At 38.9% G+C, this 18866-nt stretch overlaps 1 protein-coding gene across 2 annotated transcripts in view; it reads right to left on the bottom strand.

Moving 5' to 3' along the window:
* The window catches only part of FBXL5 (F-box and leucine rich repeat protein 5), a 52360-nt gene that overhangs the window by 24234 nt on the left and 9260 nt on the right, over positions 1-18866 (bottom strand). For both annotated transcript variants that reach the window (XM_024212269.3, XM_024212268.2), the window contains exons 2-6: positions 11537-11752; positions 7593-7688; positions 5874-6039; positions 2200-2382; positions 1123-1248 (exon numbers count right to left, since the gene is read on the bottom strand). In XM_024212269.3, coding sequence (XP_024068037.1) covers positions 1123-1248; positions 2200-2382; positions 5874-6039; positions 7593-7688; positions 11537-11752 — 787 coding nt within the window. The remainder of the gene's footprint in view (positions 1-1122; positions 1249-2199; positions 2383-5873; positions 6040-7592; positions 7689-11536; positions 11753-18866) is intronic.

Raw genomic sequence — 18866 nt, 5'->3', positions numbered from 1 at the left:
TTTATATCTAACAGGATTCTGAGGGCACGTCTTCACTACCCGCCGAATCGGCGGGTAGCAATCGATCTATTGGGAATCGACTTATCGCGTCTAGTGAAGACGCGATAAAAATCGATCCCCGATGGCTCTGCCGTCGACTCCGGAAATCCACCGCGGCAAGAGGCGGAAGCGAAGTTGACGGCAGCGGTCGACTTGTCTCCGTCCTCACAGCCAGGTAAGTCGACCTAAAATACGCAACTTCAGCTACGCTATTCACATAGCTGAAGTTGCGTATCTTAGGTCGACCCCCCCCGTAGTGTAGACCTAGCCTGAGACTAAAAACTTGAAAATAGCAACATACTTTTAAAGTCAGTTTTATCTTGGAACTCACATACCAATTGAACACACTCTACTGAATAGGTCTTCAAGATGGGGAATTTCTGACAAACAGACCAGATTAAAAAAAAACCTGATCTTGCCCTTCTCCAATGTTCAGCTCATGCTGAACTGAGTACAGAGCTAGAAATGGGATAGCCAAAACAGAAATAAGAGCATAATTCATCCAAGCCTTAGTAACACAAATAAGGTAAGATGTTGTAGCTATCATTAAATTGTGGACAAAGGAAGTTTGTGTGTGCTGTGTTTTGCAAACTTCACAGAGATTGAAATTATGAGACACTGGTTAGGGTGACTGCTTGCTACTGCTTTGCTTTAGTAAAGCAAAGTGTGATTGTCTAACAAAAAGTAATACCATATTTGGAAACATTTTATATCCATGTAATATGTAGAGGACATCGACTAACTGCTCGAGAGTCAGTGCGCCTGTGTTTTTAATTATAAGTATATTAGTTTAATCTTAATTCTGCAGTTGTTAGTTGAAACTGTCCAAATTCAAAGTATTTTCTGCTAGCCCAAGGTAAAAGTACACATTCCAGATTAAATGTTTCTTCATTTATTCATAATTGTAATGTATGTACTAAAATCAATTAAGATAAACTGTTTTTAAAAAGGAAGTATCTACATTTGCCTCTGTATAAAATTATAGCTATATGATTACATCTACTGGGGGTTTTTGCACCTTCATCATGAAAAGCTGAAAAGAAACTTTGCATAGAAATTTATTTTAGATTAGATTTTGCCTACCAGATTCATCTATGTCAGCATCTTCATCCCATTCCTGAAAAGCACGACTTTCATCTTTTCTATTTTTCACCCACTCCTCATCAGGTTCAGTATCAAGGTCAGCTGCAGGACCACTGTACCAGTCACCTACTCAGCCAAAAAAAGGAAATAAATGAAAAAGCACTGTAGGAAACATCTGATCTTTAACTGAAAACTCCAGCAACTATGTGTTATATATTGGGGTACAATCCAATGATATAAGTAAAAGATTTTCTATTTTCTTCAACTGAAGTTGGTTTCGACTGTTATATTATAAGCATCAGGAAATGTATATGTATTTAAAGTGAATGTTCAAAAGCTTTTAGAATTCCCTGAGACAATTTCAATATCTCCTTTAGGTTAACTATTCTATTTCTTAATGAGGACTCTATTTTTCATATTTCCCCACTAGGGTCCAGTATGAAAATGCAAAGTAGGACTGAAATAATGGTGCTCCTCATTGAAAAAATTTTGATTTCCTGTTTCTAAAATTCTATAACAAAATAAGTATATTTATATATACACAGTTCATTTAACAATTGGTGTAACCAACTATCGATTTACTAAGCAAAAAAACCTGCATGAAATATACAAATTTCCTTTCTAATATGAAATCCTCACAATTTATTGGTCATGTCACTTGGTCAGGAATTGATCAGTTTGGAATAAAAACACTTCCAACAGCTATAGCTCAGGAGTTTTCAATTACACACTGCACACGTGACTCAGTTGTGTAGAAAACAAGCTTTTTCCAATGGACAACCAGTTGGATATGAAGTTTCTCTTACTAATTGTGGGGAAACAGTGACATGCCGATTGTAGCTCTCTGCAAAGGAACAGAGGTTTTGTTGCTTCTGTGGCTTGTACCCTTTATTGGAGTCTTACAATACGTAAAAAGCCTCTAAAGACTTTGTCTGTACAAGAAAAGCCTGCAACAAAAATATGAAATATTTCACTTTTACTATACAATTTCTCTGAATCCGCTGCAATAAGACTACTAAAGCAGCCACAATATCACATTTAGAACACAAGGATAGAGAACACTATATACTAACCTACCTCTGGCCCAATGAACAGGGTAAAGGTGTTTCCAAAGAGATCCAGTTTTAACCAGTTGAGACCACTTAGTGCTTACTTGACTACATCGACACAACTCCTGAGGGTTAAGGTAACTGAAAATGGTCAGCATTACTTCAGGAGGAAGATGGGTAATATTTGTGGTATGCCCTGTCACTTCAGTTTCTGAAATATAAAACATGTGTGTTAATAAAGGGGGATCAGCGTATGTTTCTTCAGTTAAGTGATAATGGCTGGACTCATTTTTCCCAAGGTGATGCAATGATAAAATGCATTAAAGCTAACATAAGAATACATTCAATTTGTTTGGTAATAAGAGCTAAAAGAATATTTCACATAAAAATATTCAGAAGGCATGGGGGGAAGGGGGCTGTTTTTTAAACATTCTATGTTATAAATGCCACTGAAGATCACAATAACTCAGTTGAACCCCTACCATTTCCTTTACAGATTATACAGCCTAATTTCCTTTCCAAAGTCTGGCCAAGAAAGGGATATGGATGCTACTCAAGCCAGGTGGAATGGAAGCAATACTTTGTGGTAGTGAAAACTTATCGAAATAGGCAGAAGCAGGATTTGCACCTTTTAACAGCACATATGCCTGTCTTTGACAAAACACAAACCATGGCTGCTCCTGGATTCTCAGGGTACTGTACTAAGCCACAGGGACTTTTCTCATCTGCAGCTAGCAAGAAAGCTGCAACTAGTCCTATCCAATGAGGATCATGTTTTTATTACCTCCAAGCACTCAGCCTTCTTGACTGGGGAAAGCTAACATAAGGACATCCTCTATGCTTCAAGCCTCAAATCTTTGCACTTGGCTCCCCATTCTCTTCTGGGTGCAACTAACTAGTGTAGGTAATACCTTTTTAAACTTCTGAGTGGCCAGGACTAAGGAACAAAACCAAGTAAGTGTCTTACAAAGTGCTCTAAAGCACAGGTATCATATTTCGTTTTTTGTTTCTGTTCATTGCTAGCAAACAATCAGTAGCTTTAATACGCCTCATTATGGGTGAATTTATGTAAAGTATTGTTTAAAATAATTTGTACATAACCACTAGCTGCTACAAAATAAATATATAGAGAAATAGTTTCTACTGGCTGGGTAAGGTCTGTGGAATTTCTGTAAGTAGTGGTGAGAAAAATTCAATCAGTAAGGAATCAGATTTTTAAAATGAACATTCATAACAAAGAAAGACTATGAGACGTGGTACAAATGATTTGAAGGCTAAATATTTGTCTTTTTTTCCTTCTACTCCTTAGCTCGTCAGAAAGGGAAGGTGATACTCACCTTAAATAGGTCTTTCAGACACCAGAACCATAGAGGCAATGCTATTCTTTCCCATTACATCAAAAGAATAAGATTTTCTCCAAAGGTAAGTGTGTTATAATGGAGTCCAGAATGTGTGCTTCCAGAATGTGAGAAGAGTGAATTCTCATAGACCAGATTCAAAAACAGTTCAACTACCTTACCATTCCGAGTATCAGAGACACTAGTTTGTTACGAAAGAAAAAGTCAAAAGTGATTTTTCCAGTAGTCGGTGACTTGCTTCCAGAGACCGGAAGCAGGCTACAACTTCTGAACCTTATGGAGTCTTACACATCAGGATCAAGCCCAGTCTCAGGTTGTATCCCAGATTTCTAATTAAGTAAGCACAGAAATAGTACCCTCAATTCATGATGTTGGCTTGCAAACATTTAGCAACCGCTTGAATATACTGTATTTCATTTAATACTGAATAGGAATGCATGTGTTTTCTTATCTGGACAACTGGTCAACCAAAGACATTGCTACGGAAGTGATCCACGGAACTGATCAATTCACCGCAGGAATTGCTGGTGTCATCGAAGTTAGGCTTTTCTAACTTGACATTCATATTCTACAAGCTACCCAAATTTCCAACTTGCTCCCATAAAACAATTTGTGTATCTAGAAGACATTCTTGATGTGGCTAAGATCAGAGCCTCCCATAAAGACTGCACAATAAGGGAGATCACCCTGCAGGGTTCCACATTTAGTATCTTGGTTCCCTTTGGGAATACCAATTTATTTGTATGCCTGGAGCTGAGCTTCAAGCCTGAAGTGCATACAAGACTTCAGACAAATGGTATCCCAGAAAACTGACAAAATGAAAATCAAACCATGATGTTTTACATGACTATTCAGAGAGGGGTAAAGTCTCTTTTCCTGTGTTGAGAAGCCTCCGAAGTAAGTGCAGGACAAGACAGGGAATTTGTCCAACAAAATGTCCTGCTTGCCATTTCTCTGGCAGGAAAGGAAAATGCAATCATGCACAGGTTCACTTGATTAACAAACACCTTAAATTAGGCATTCAGCAAATCTTCCTCAGATGAAATATATATATTTTGCTTTATCTCAAAAGAAAGTAGCAGTGCACAAGAAACAGACATCAGCGATGGATACTTTCTCCATTTTTTAAAATGGGTGGAATTTATATGCTTCCTTCAAAAAAAAAAAAATCACATACCTTCACATATGCTTCCCCCACAAATCAACTTTGATACCAAAGCTGACTAAACTCCGGACAGAAAAGTTGTAGAAGTCTTACTAACTGAGTGGGAATTTGGGGATAGAGATGGCAGGAGCTAATTCCAGCAGGCTATGTGTCCGCCATATCAGATTGGTCAGAGACCAAGATGTATTTTGCATTCTGACACATGATTTTATTCTCTGTCAGCTTGGCCTACAAAGTAGAAACTGATCAGTTTAGTGGTTCAAAGGAAGTCTCAAATCTTGTCACTGTTTGGATTACAGTCTTCAATTCAAGTTTGTTAGATTTTCATGAACAGACTGAAGTTGGAACAGTACCTCTTTATCCTTGGTAGTCAGTTTCATGATGATGTGCTGTATTTACTATCCCATTACAATATTCCTGGTGTTGTGGAACAACACAAGCCTCCTACTAAGCTGACTAGGCCACCTTTTCAGCTAGGAGTATTTTTTACATTGAAAATTTTATTAATGCTCCAACATTCAGATTAAACAAGCAACAGGCCCTTATCAAGTGAACCATCTGATACTAAGTTTCATAAATGAAAAGCAAGGTGGTGTTTCAGAATTGTCCAAATTTCATTCTAAAAGTGAGGATGAAGTTTCACTTTATTCAGTCATTCATCTTGCAGAAACATTTTTCCGACCCTTTCCTTCCCTGCTTATCTTCCCCTTCTGGCTCCTTGGACAAGGAAGGCCAAGGGGGAGTTCTATTACTTGGGATATTGTCAGCTGACTTAACTCTTCTGCTCTGTTGAGGATATCAACTGAGAAACCTCCAGACCCTGCCTTCAGGTAGTGAAGGCAGGGTCTGGAAACAGAAAATACAATCTGAAATTGAAGCATGAAATTAAAAGTTAAACACCAGACTCTGCATGTTTGCTATAATTTGGACAAAGCATTGCCGGGGGAAGAACGAGATATGCTTGAATACACACCCACATTGAAACTTCTAAAAATCTACAACAGAAATATTCTTCCCAAAATATCACTGCAATTTTGAAGACAGACACCGTTTTCTAACAAATAAAAACCATGTAAAAGCATTCAAAAAACGTACAGTGACAACTCTTCACTGGAGTGATTTTAGTGGATTATACCTGCAAATTTAAAATTGCATTTGGTTTAATTAAAAATGGTTCACCTTGATCTGTTTTCTCATCCACAGAGCTCTTCCGCTGATTCCAAATGCTAAGACCTCTAACAAGTTCTGCAGCTTCCTTCTGTGAGCAGTGTTGATCAATAACTTTCTTTTTAATATCCTTCAATTCTTCGTAAGTAAAATATTCCATCAACATGGGCTGAAAAACCTAAACCAATAAATGCCAGTTATCCACAACCAAAAAAAACCACATTGCTGCCACAATGTGTTTAAAATGATATATATAACTTTTGTAACTCCTGTTGTAAACATTAAATTAGAAAAGGAGCAACATGATGCATAGTAATGAGTGCCAGGTGAAGAATCTGAAATTCCCGAATTCTAATCCCAAATCTGCAAACAGCTGATTGCATGGCCTTGGGCAAGTAAAATTATTGTGGGCTTGTCTAAACTTAAAATGCTACAGTGGTACCATTATAGTGCTTCAGTGTAGACAACTACCTACTTCCACAGGAGGGGTTCTCCCATCAGTGCAGGTAATCCACCTCCTCAAGAGGCAGCAGCTAAATCGATGGAAGAATTCTTCTGTGGATCTTGTGCTGTCTACATGGGGATTTAGGCCAGCTTAACTACGTTGCGCAAGGGTGTGAATTTTTCACACTCCTGAGTGACATAGCTGGGTTGGCCTAAATTTCTAGTGTAGACCTGTCTTGTTTCTTCAGTTTCCCCATATATGAAATGGAGCTAAGAATATGTGTTTAACTCAGAAAATATTAAGATCCTCACATAGAAGACACTAAAGTATTATTATTAATAATACATGAGAGGTCTTCTCTCTTGAGCAGAGTTGGGAGGCTTTACTCTCTCCAAGGATGTTTCCCAATTTTTGGAAACACACAAAACAGAATCAGACTGACAATACCAGTCTGTATATGTCAAATATATGCAGCAGCTTGAGAGAAGCTGTTTAATTCATGGGCCACTGGTTTATAACATCAAACATTTTTTGGTTTTGCTTTTAATATTTGTAGATCTTTGGCCAGTTTTACTAGATCTTCTTTTAGAGAAGCTATTTTAAAGTAATCAGACATTATGTTTAAAATTTAAGAAAAACACCCGTATGAAATAATATTCTCAATACATTTAAAGGTATTCCTTAAGAAAAAAAAGTTATATATATTTTTAAACACAGAAAGAATGCATTCCTAAGATACCACAGTCATGGTATGAATACCTAGAAAAACTGTCAAATTAAAATGGTCCATATACATTATTCACTATTACCATAATTTTATACTGAAAGTTTAAATTATAGAAACAAACTGTTCAAATATCTTTAAAATTCCATGTTCCATTTACTAGTGAAGCTCAGAGGCAATCTATACATCAAATCAGCCATAAAATAAAAAGTAAGTGTGCCTTGAACTTCTATAGTAGATGTCATATATTCTTCATTTCTAATCCAAAATTAGGGTGAAATCCTGTACAATTCACTCAGTGTAAATACTTCTTATCAAAAAGGCTAATCATGCCAAAACCACTTGACTTTCACTATACCTGGAATTTTAAATTATTTAATAAATATTAGAGAGACAAAATGAGAGAAGTAATATCTTTTATTGGACCAACTTCTATTGGTAAAAGAGACAAGCTTTCAAGCTTACACAGACCTCTTCTTCGGTTCTCAGGACCCGAAGACCAGCAGTTCCAAACATTCAGAGAAGAAAACTGGTTTAGCTTTAAGAGATAAGTTCTACATACCTCCTCCTCCTCTTTCATGTGAGGAAGGAAATCCCTGGTGAAGGCTTCCAACCTCTCTTTCAGCTGTTTAGCATAGTTTAGCTGTTCATATTCATTCTGAAAAGAAAAAGTATGATTTAACCTGAAAAGCTCTCCATAGGGTTTAAGAACTGAAATGTATATCCATAGCTCCCATAGCTCTCAAGATACAATCACTTCTGGAAAGGCAGAGTTAATTTTTGAACATACAAAAAATGGTTAAACTTTTAGTATAGAGATCATTAGCATATTTCTTACTCTCGTAGATGTCTTCCGCACTAGAAAAGTTGTAGTTTATTTCTTCTGTTACAATCTAAAATGCACTGTGTCATTAATCAGAAACAGCAGAACCTTGCTAACCCCAGGTCTACAAATCCTGAAGAACGGATCACAACATTTCTCAGAGATGCTATATGTTCATATTAACAATGTAATTATTTAAAAAAATACAGTATACTATGCTATGAAGTACCACAAATAAAACAAAACTACATTAGTCAACATAATAAAGTACATTCTGTGATGAAGCATCCTTGGTTTTTTTTAATCTTGTTTGTTCACTTCTTTGTTATTTCACATCAATAATTCATAATAGGTCAATAATCCATCGCTAGTCAAATTAACAAATACTATATTATTGTAATTCTAGTCTACTTTGTCATCACATATGAATTATCTGACTTCTACTCTAAAGTAATTGCAAGGTTTACATGTAAGTATTAAGATTGTTGTAGATTAAAACCTACCAATCAGCCACACCAAAAAAGTGTAAAGTAATAAATTTAATATAAATAATTTACATGTGTTCTCTGGGAAATTCTGCACAAGTTATATACTAGCTTAGTTTTGTATTTTAAATATATAAACGCTACATGAATTAACCTAATATCCCAGTTAAATAACAACTTGTAGTTTCTAACTAAATGCGCCATATAAAAACTTACTTTGAAACAGTCAGTTTTTAAAATAAATACTTTACTTTAAACATTGTGACTTATTTGCTAACTGATCTTTCTCAGCTATGACTGTTACCCTTTCTGTATTCCTGTAATAAGAATCTGGCCCTGGAGTCTGTCCAGATTGTGACAGAAGGAAATTCTTTACAGTGAATTTTGCAATAGTACAGGAAGGAGGCGGTAACACAACCTTGCATCATCAAAAAAACGTGTGTGTGAGAGAGAGAGAGAGAGAGAGAGAGAGAGTGAACAGTTTGGTGTTTTTTTCCTGTGTTGAAAATGAAAAGTAAATACAAGGCTAATATTCTGTTGAGCTATAATACCCAATAGATGGACTGAGAAATTTCCAGTACTGTGTATGATAGCCAATATCAGTAATGTGGTCATGGGCTCAGATACAAAAAAAACTAATGCAGGAGAGGAAACATGCTGAAATCTTAATTTTTACACTTTTCTTAAAACTGATTTCTACAAACAAATGTATCTATTCAAAGTTAACATAACAATACTGCAGAGAAAAACACAAGTGCAGTCCAACCTGTTTAATTCAAAGCAGATCAAATAGCTCTAGCAAAGTATTTACCAAAATTCCCGTTTCTCTTTTTAGGTTAGTTTTCTACATGAGAAGCCAGTAAAAATTGATGACAATATCTGAGAAGCAAGAAGATGAAGGTTGGTTGTTAAATGGTTATTTCCTTACTTTGTCATGTCAATTTCAGCAAATTGTTTCCGAAATGTCAGGCTAGATTCACAAAACTGTGGTGGTGCCCTCAGACCCAGTGGTTAAGACACTCGCCTGCGATGTGGGAGACTCAGGTTTAAACCCTGGTCCTGAAGCAGGGATTTGAAGCCAGGTTTACATCATCCCAGGTTAATTCCCTAGCCACCAGACTATTGGCTATTCTGGGTAGGTCCTTCAGAGTCTCCCCTGTAGAAACCATTCCACTCTGTATAAACAAACATTCACTGGAGCAGGGACTGAAACCTAGGTGTCCCCCCTCCTAGGTGAGGGCCCTAACCACCAGGTTACACATCCATTTTCACTCTCTCTGGCCCAGTTCATGATTAATTATTGATATGAAGTGGAACTGCTTTCACAAGAGAATGAGAGAGACCAACACCAGAATAGCTAATAGCCTGGTGGGTATAGAACGCACCTGGAATGTGAAAGACCTGGGTTCATGTCCTCGTTTCAGAGCAGGGTTTCAAATGTACATCTCCCACATCCCACGTGAGTGCCCTAACCACCAGGCTATTGGGTATAATGGGGATATCCCCACTTCTGTTTTGTGAATCTAGCCATTCATTACATTTCCTTTTATTGAAAAATGGTTAAAAGTGCCCAAAATTTAAACAAAATGTTTCATTTGGTATCAAAGGGGCTTTTTGTTTTGTTTTTACATGAAATGAAGTTTTCCGACTTTTTGATTAATTGAAAACTCAAAAAAAAAAAAAAGTTTTGGGTTCACCTGTTTAAAAAAAAAAAAAATTACTTCAATTTTTGAGACCTGCCAGTGATCAAAAAAAGTTTTTTGCCCAGCTGTAGTCAGTAGTACAAAACACGTAGGTTACATATATCTGACTACAACTTCCTATATGGGCAAAACTCAGAAGTAAGAGATAAACCAAGCTCAGATTAAACAAGGTTTCAACAGCATCATCAACCAACTAGGGTCACTTACATCAAGGTGCACTGAGTTTCCCACTATCAGCCCAATTCTACCTTCCCCCATCCCAGCTTCACAGTGTGTCATATTGGACTCCACTGGCAGGTTACGCCAGGGGCCAAAGTACACTATTTCTACACAATGTGAGGTGAATTGGACAAGGAGTTCCCCAAGTGTGACAACCCTAGAAATACTGGTTAGAGTTCAAAAAAAGTCTCACCTTTTTGACACTCTGTAGCAACAAAAACACAAAGCGAGAGAAAAACAGTCTACTTGGCTCCTTTTACTGAGACCAAGTGTCCAGACCGACATTTAGTGACTATGATCAAAAGTGATAAGTTAACATTTTTAACGTAACTACAGAGCATCTGCTTTGGCAAGTTTAATATAGGATGTCAAATGATCAATGGAGACCCAAGTTTTCATTCCAAAAAGTGAGGTGAACAAAAAGAAGAAGAATGGGAAGGGCACAGCAGAGGAAATTCCATATTTGGAATAAAAAAATATTTGTCAAAGATTGATTTGAAAACAAACCAAAAAAATGGCAATCATTTACAGCTACTCAGCATTGGAATGTTAGTAGCAGTCCTGGGCAAAATGAATTAGAGGGCCAAGTGCAGGAGAAGTAAAAGACCATAATAAATGTAATTACCTCCATACAAGAGATGTGTATATCTTTAGAAAACAATTAATTAGATTACTCAGGCTTTTGGGGCATGTTATGAAAAGATTTATGGTCTCAGTAAGCAGAAACTGAAGTGTATATTTAATCAAGTAACACAGCTGTTAAATTAATCTCATTTTAAATTTTCAGGTTTGAATTTTGTGATTTCAAAGAAAGTTTCCAAAATTTCTCCTATATAATACTTACTAGTAATCTTCTAGGCTTTCCTCTGTATTCATAACTATTCTCTTTACAAGAACAAAAATATTGTGTCAGTAGCATTTTGCTTTGTAGCATTTTAATCTTTTATCTGTCTAATAGAGGGAGATATCTATATATAATTCTAACAGTCTAATTTATGTTCAAGTTATATATATATAAAATGAGAGAGAGAGAAAAAGATTCATTTAACAGCTATGCTAAATGATGAAACTTGCACTGCAGTTTCTGCTTACTGAGACCATAAAGTTGTAGTAACATGCTAAGAAAGCCTGAGTATAATCCAATTCTTTGTTTTCTAAAGTTTCTCATCAAATAAATGAAGCAGAAGCAGACCAATGACTAATCTTAGCAAGTTTCCCTTATTACACAATTAAAAGCTAAACAAGTACTTCTTTTAGCCTATTTTTGGCAGCTTACCTTCACATTCTTCAGCCCTTTCTCAAAGAGACTAAGCATCTCTGAGAGTTTGTTGTCCGAATGAACGTTATACACAGTCCGACTGCGCTGCTGAAGTAAGCCAATGATGTATTCATTTTCAATCTGCTCGTGCATTTTAAATTCCTTGAACGTGGCATACAGTGATTGCAGAAGAGCCCGAAAATCATTGTTGTTGGAGAAGTTGGTCTTGGAAAGCTAGAAGAAAGAGAGGCTAATTGTCTCTCTGGATTTTTTTTTTTTTTTTTAATCCTTGCAAGTCAAGTTAGCGTCTAAAGTAGTATATGCAACTCCCATTTCTCATACATAGGGCCCTACCAAATTCATGGCCATGAAAAACGCGTCACAGACCATGAAATCTGGTCTTGTGTGTGCTTTTACCCTATATTATACAGGTTTCAGGGGGGAGACTGGTGTTTCTCATATTGGGGGTCCTGACCCAAAAGGGAGTTGCAGGGAGATCGCAAGGTTATTTTGGTGGTGGTGGGGGGGGGGGGGTCACAGTATTGCCACCCTTATTTCTGCACTGCCTTCAGAGCTAGGCAACTGGAGAGTGGTGGCTGTTGGCCAGGCACCCAGCTCTGAAGGCAACACCCTGCCAGCAGCAGCACAGAAGGGTGGCAATACCATACCATTCCACCCTTACTTCTGTGCTGCTGTCTTCAGAGCTGGGCGGCTGGAGTGGTGGCTGCTGACTGGGGGCCCAGCTCTGCAGGCAGCAGCGAAGAAGTAAAGGTGGCAATACCATACCATGCCATCCTTACTTTAGAGCTGCTGCCAGCAGCAGCACCATTCTTCAGGGTTGGGAGCCCAGCCAGGAGCCGCTGCTCTCCAGCTGCCCACCTCTGAAGGCAGCACTTACTTCTGCACCGCTGCTGGCGGCAGGGTAGCAACACTGCAACCCCTCCCCCCCCCACAATAACCTTGTGTTCCCCCCTCCCCCATCTTTTTTGGTCAGGAGCCAAACAATTACAACACTGTGAAATTTCAGATTTAAATAGCTGAAATCATGACATTTACAGTATTTAAAATCCTATGACTGTGAAATTGACCAAAATGAACCATGAATTTGGTAGGTCTACTCATATGCACTGTTCGTCCCTCATCCCAACTTTAAATTAAGTGGGTAAATAACCCATTACATAATATGATACTGATACACCTAAACTAAAGAAGCTGAACCATACAATGGAGCAAATAATTAAGCAATCAATTTGCAAACACTTAGAAGATAATAAGGTAATAAATAACAGTCAGCATGGATTTGTCAAGAACAAATCGTGTCAAACCAACCTGATAGCTTTCTTTGACAAGGTAAAAGTCTTGTGGATGGGGGGGAAGTGATAGATGTGGTATATCTTGACTTTAGTAAGGCTTTTGATACTGTCTCGCATGACCTTCTCATAAACAAACTAGGGAAGTACAACCTAGATGGAGCTACTATAAGGTGGGCGCATAACTGGTTGGAAAATCGTTCCGAGAGTAGTTATCAGTGGTTCACCGTCATGCTGGAAGGGCATAATGAGTGGGGTCCTGCAGAAATTGGTTCTGGGTCCAATTCTGTTCAATATCTTCATCAATGATTTAAATAATATAATATATGGAGATAAACGTATCTCATAGAGCTGGAAGGGACCGTGAAAGGTCATGGAGTCCAGCCCCCTGCCTGCACTAGCAGGACCAAGTACTGATTTTGCCCCAGATCCCTAAGTGGCCCCCTCAAGGATTGAACTCACAACCCTGGGCTTAGCAGGCCAATGCTCAAACCACTGAGCTATCCCTCCCCCCAATAGATAATGGCATAGAGAGTACACTTATAAAGTTTGCAGGTGCTACCAAGGTGGGAGGGGTTGCAAGTGCTTTGGAGGACAGGATTAAAATTCAAAATGATCTGGACAAACTGGAGAAATGGTGTAAAGTAAATAGGATGAAATTCAATAAGGACAAATGCAAATTACTCCACTTAGGAAGGAACAATCAGTTGCACACATACAAAATAGGAAATTACTGCCTAGGAAGGAGTACTGCGGAAAGGGATCTGGGGGTCATAGTGGATCACAAGCTAAATATGAGTCAACAGCGTAACAGTTGCAAAACAAAAAAAAAACAAAACAAAAAAAAAAGCAAACATCATTCTGGGATGTATTAGCAGGAGTATTGTAAGCAAGACACGAGAAGTAATTCTTCTGCTCTACACCGCGCTGATTAGGCCTCAACTGGAGTAGTGTGTCCAGTTCTGAGCACCACATTTCAGGAAAGATGTGAACAAATTGGAGAATGTCCAGAGAAGAGCAACAAAAATGATTAGAGGTCTAGAAAACATGACCTATGAGGGAAGATTGAAAAAAACGGGTTTGTTTAGTCTGGAAAAGAGAAGACTGAGAGGGGACATGATAACAGTTTTCAAGTACATAAAAGGCTGTCACAAGGAGAAGGGAGAAAAATTGTTCTTCTTAACCTCTGAGGATAGGACAAGAAGCAATGGGCTTAAATTGCAGCAAGGGCGGTTTAGGTTGGACATTAGGAAAAACTTCCTAACTGTCAGAGTGGTTAAGCACTGGAATAAATTGCCTAGTGAGGTTGTGGAATCTCCATCATTGGGGATTTTCAAGAGCAGGTTGGACAAACACCTGTTAGGGATGGTCTAGATAATATTTAGTCCCGCCTTGAGTGCAGGGGACTGAACTAGATGACCTCTCGAGGTCTCTTCCAGTTCTATGATATTTCAGTTTCTTCTGAAAAGTTTGGGTGTTTTTCAAAAACACTCAGCATTGGCCTAACTCTGCCTTCACTGAAGTCAACCATTGACTTCAATGAAAGCAGAGTTAGGCCAATGCTGAGCATTTTTGAAAATGCCATCCTTCGGTCTCAATGTCTAAGTCACAGATTCAAGGTAAGCGGTTACAGAACAATTATACAGAACTCATGATGTGGTACCCTATTTTAGAATAGAATTGTCCTATATAGCTTAGCTAACTGTTAAATTAGCCTACAATTTAAGACACCCCAGCTGACACCCTCTTCCAGGATTTCTGCTACCATTATTTCTAATACTGGTACCACTTTACATACTGTAACTTAGTGAACATTTATTGTAAGAGTGTCCATATTAAGCTCACTTTTGAAAACATTAGTACAATAATGACAAGTTTTGCTATCTTCATAAGTGATTATTTTTTTTGCCATTTTAGTATGAGCTAAAATGTGAAAAAAATTACTTACCAGCAGAAATAGTCAGCTGACAATGACAAAAAACGCTACACAATCTCCAAACCAAAAAGATTTTTGTAAATATCTGAAGTATGGTTCTGCTTCATGCTACTTAAGTGCATTTGGACAGCTAACAGCGTGAAGCATAATACTAAAGCATCCATACTGAACACGAATAATCATGAAAAAAAATTATTTACATAATGAGTAACTATTGTTAAAATCCTTATTTACTATGGCTGAGATTTTCAAAGTCAAATAAGAATTTAACCACACAATTACCTTCATTTTCAATGGTAGCTGAATGCCTAAATCCCTTAGTAAGCTTTGAACATCTAATCCCATGTTTAGAAATGTTACAAGCCACTGGTGACAAATTGAACTATTAACTGAACTACTAATACTGCAGAAAGAATGTGAGCAGTACTCATCCTGAGTAGAAGCGTATAACTTGCAAAAGGCATATACTGTACATTTACTATGCAATATTTAAGTACTGACAGTTTCCACCTCACCTTCTTAAAATGTTTATAAGAATAAACCAGCAGTTCGCAAACTATGGGTTGGGACCACAAAGCAGGTCAAACCTCATTTTAATGGGGTCCCCAAGGCTGGCTGAAGCCTCAGTCCCACTGCCTGGGGCTGAAGCCAAAGCCTGAGGGCTTCAGCCCTGGGTGGCAGGGCTCAGGTTACAGGCCCCCCCGCCGAGGGTTGAAGTCCTTTGGCTTTGGCGTCCCCCTTGGGGCACCAGGGCTTGAGCGGGCTCAGGCTTCAGTCCCCTCTTTCTGGCAATTTTTGTTGTCAGAAAGGGGTTGTGGTGCAATGAAGTTTGAGAACCCTTGGAATAAACTGTATATAGGGGGGAAATACCTTGAAATAACCATATTCAGTTTTAGCAAAGGGAGCGAGAAAGACAGCACATTCAAAATTATATTTAAAGACAAAAATTAAAAAAAAATTTTAAAAAAGTACAAATCCTATGTAGTCTGGAAATGAACAGTTAAGGTCATCCTAACAATGACAACATTTTGACAAAGAACTTTTAATGAAGGAGGTGTACTATTAAGCATTCAGGATATTTGTATTTTTATTTTAATATCTTCTGTTATACACTGGATGCAAGAAATACACTGATTCTTTTAGACAACTGTAGTCCTAAATAAACAAACAGACAGGAGCAGAGCAGGACTGTACTTGTAAGTGGCAAGTTGAAAGCTTTCCCTAGCAAATTGTGGAAACTAAGCCAATTTTTTTTTCAGTTTAAATTTTAATTTAATAAAAAGTACATGCTCTAGTTTTTAAAAGATTGTTTATGTAAAACGTAGACAAAATTTATCTCAGTTTTGTCAACTGCACAATGAAATTAATCGACTGGTCAGTACCACAAAATCCTATAGGAAGCAATAAAATTGTCAACAAACACACTCTGCTATTCCCTACGAAAGCTATGAATAGTTGCAGAGACAGGCAATGGAGTTATTCACGGGAGCTACTTTCCATGAAGAAAAAAAAAGCCAGGAGATGGATAGATATATCCTCCTGGCTGCTAGGCAAAAGGATGAGGAAGAGTATCTGAGCCCGACTCCTCCTTGGAGCAACAAAAAAGACGACAAACTTTCTTCTCCCTTCAACTAGTGTGGACATTGGACATCTATTAGCCAGAGACCGATATAAACTGTCAGCCAGGGCTCTGGGCCAGCATTCCTGGCAGAAATCCCTATACTTTTTCCTTACCTAGCAGCCAGGAAACCGATCTATGCCTTTCATCTAATATTTTCCCCAGACCTCACTGATGAGGCTTCATCATCCTCATCTTTTGAATCTACTTCAGAAGGAGGTTTTTATTCCTCTGGGTAGTCAGTATGCGATAATTTGGAAGAACTTGAAGCTTGTAACACCAAATATTTAGAGCTGATAGTTAAGATTTCTGGTGGGTTGATGGCTATCAAACCAAAAAAATTATCCTGAAGCTCTGCATAACATAGCAGTACAACATACTAAATATGTATATACGCTGTGTTAGAATTGCTATGCGAGTCATAACACTTCTGAAGATTTTACATTCATAAAAGGAAATGCAATCATAATACTGCATAAAGTTTTATTTAGAATTAATAATGCATTATCCAGCATGTGACTTGAGCTCGTGTCCCTGCACGACACCAATAACAAAAGATAAAGACTTTTCAGGGGAAAAGAGCAATAACAGAAATATTTTAATTTACTTAATCATGAAAAATGGGAATAATGGAGCCTACATGTATAACAATGATGATACTGCCACACCTAAACTAATAGCTATTTCTTATATATGCAATCTTTCTCATAATTTACAAGGCAATTCAAATTCTGTAAGAGTGGTACATATGTGATTCTAGTTTCCAGCCCCGTATTGTCACTTTCTTGGCAACCACTTGTGATGCAAGTGAAACATGTTGAGTGGCTGACAAGAAGTTATGCAACTCCAGGTCAGCATAGCCTACACTGCATTACAAGCTGTACTGTGCAAATGAGCGCAATGATTCTGTCACTTATTCGAAGTTTACCTAACCTCAATAGAAGTAGTCAACAGGATAAAGTTACAAAAACAACAAGGAGTCTGGTGGCACCTTAAAGACTAACAGATTTATTTGGGCATAAGCTTTCGTGGGTAAAAACCTCACTTCTTCGGATGCATCCGAAGAAGTGAGGTTTTTACCCATGAAAGCTTATGCTCAAATAAATCTATTAGTCTTTAAGGTGCCACCAGTAGACTCCTTGTTGTTTTTGTAGATACAGACTAACACGGCTACCCCCTGATACTTGACAGGATAAAGTTAAACTTCTTTTAATATATTTTAGCTAAACAGATTAAGGACAAATATGTACACCAGAGACATATACATGTCATTCTACATTATTACATGGTGGCTGCCCCAAATACAAATAGGAGCCAAGATCTTATTTTTAGAAACCCTTCTCTTTAGAAAAATTCTGAGATTAGAGGATGGAGGGATCAGTCTCCCTGTCTACTGCAGTTACTTCTTTCAGTCCAGGGTAGTCTCAGGACTTTTCAGTCTGGCCATGGGGTAGACATACAATACCACATTTTACCCTTGGCAAAGAGTTGGGATCCCGCAGGCTTCAGGGTTCCTGGGCTCCAGCCCCAGCCCCCACACTGCTATTTTTAGTGCTCTCCCTGCACATCTAAGTTCCCTCTAAGCTGCGCGGCCGCACAGCAGCCTATTACGCGCTGCGCAGGTGCTCAAGGCTGCGGCAGGGAGAGATGCTTCTCCCCCAGCCCCAGACCAGCCGCGGCGAGAGCTGCCCCTCCCTTGGCCCCAACCCAGCCCCAGACTGCCGCAGCCAGGAGAGAGGCGCCTATCCTGCGACCCCAGCCCCAGAACTGCTGCAGTAGGAAGAGACATCTCTCCCCCCGAACCCAGGTGCTGCTGCAGGGAGAGAACGCCGGGGGGTGGGGGGGGGGGAGAGAGAAAGTCCTCTTTCCCTGCTATAACCCTGGGGCCACCTGCATCCCAAAGCCCTCATCCAGAGCCTGCACCCCCAGCCGGAATCCTCACCTCCCCCCACCCCAACCCTCTGCCCCATCCCTGCATCCCTTCCCACACTCCGAACCCCTCAGCCCCACCCCTGCCACATGCAGGTGTCATACATCACCTCCCTATTGCTCACAGAAGAGACTGTATGCATTGAAATCCCCTTCAAATCCCTGTCAGTTCTTGCTCTACTTCCACATAGGTAATCAACCTCCCTGAGCAGTGGTAACCAGAGGTATGTCCACACTTAAACTGCAAGAGCAGCACAGCTGCTACACTGCAGTTGTGCGGCTGTAACATCTCATTATAGACACTCACTACAGCAACAGGAGAGAGTCTACTCCCAGGGGAATTCTGTGCCACTGCACATGCGCAGAATTCATGTCCCGCACAGATTCTCTCCCCTCCCTCCCAGCAGAAAATACATTCAGCTGGAGAAGTGCTGTAGTTGTGCCTTTCCCCTACCAGGGGCTGCTGTGGCACCAGAACAGAGAGCAGCTGCTCCCTGACAGGAGCAGCCCTAGCTGCGGATAGGGAAGAGAAGAGGCTGCATTCCTCACAGCACC

Source organism: Terrapene carolina, unplaced genomic scaffold, assembly GCF_002925995.2.
Source record: "Terrapene carolina triunguis isolate 2854851 unplaced genomic scaffold, T_m_triunguis-2.0 Scaffold66, whole genome shotgun sequence".
NCBI lineage: Eukaryota > Metazoa > Chordata > Testudines > Emydidae > Terrapene > Terrapene triunguis.
This window is presented reverse-complemented; position numbering and strand designations above follow the sequence as displayed.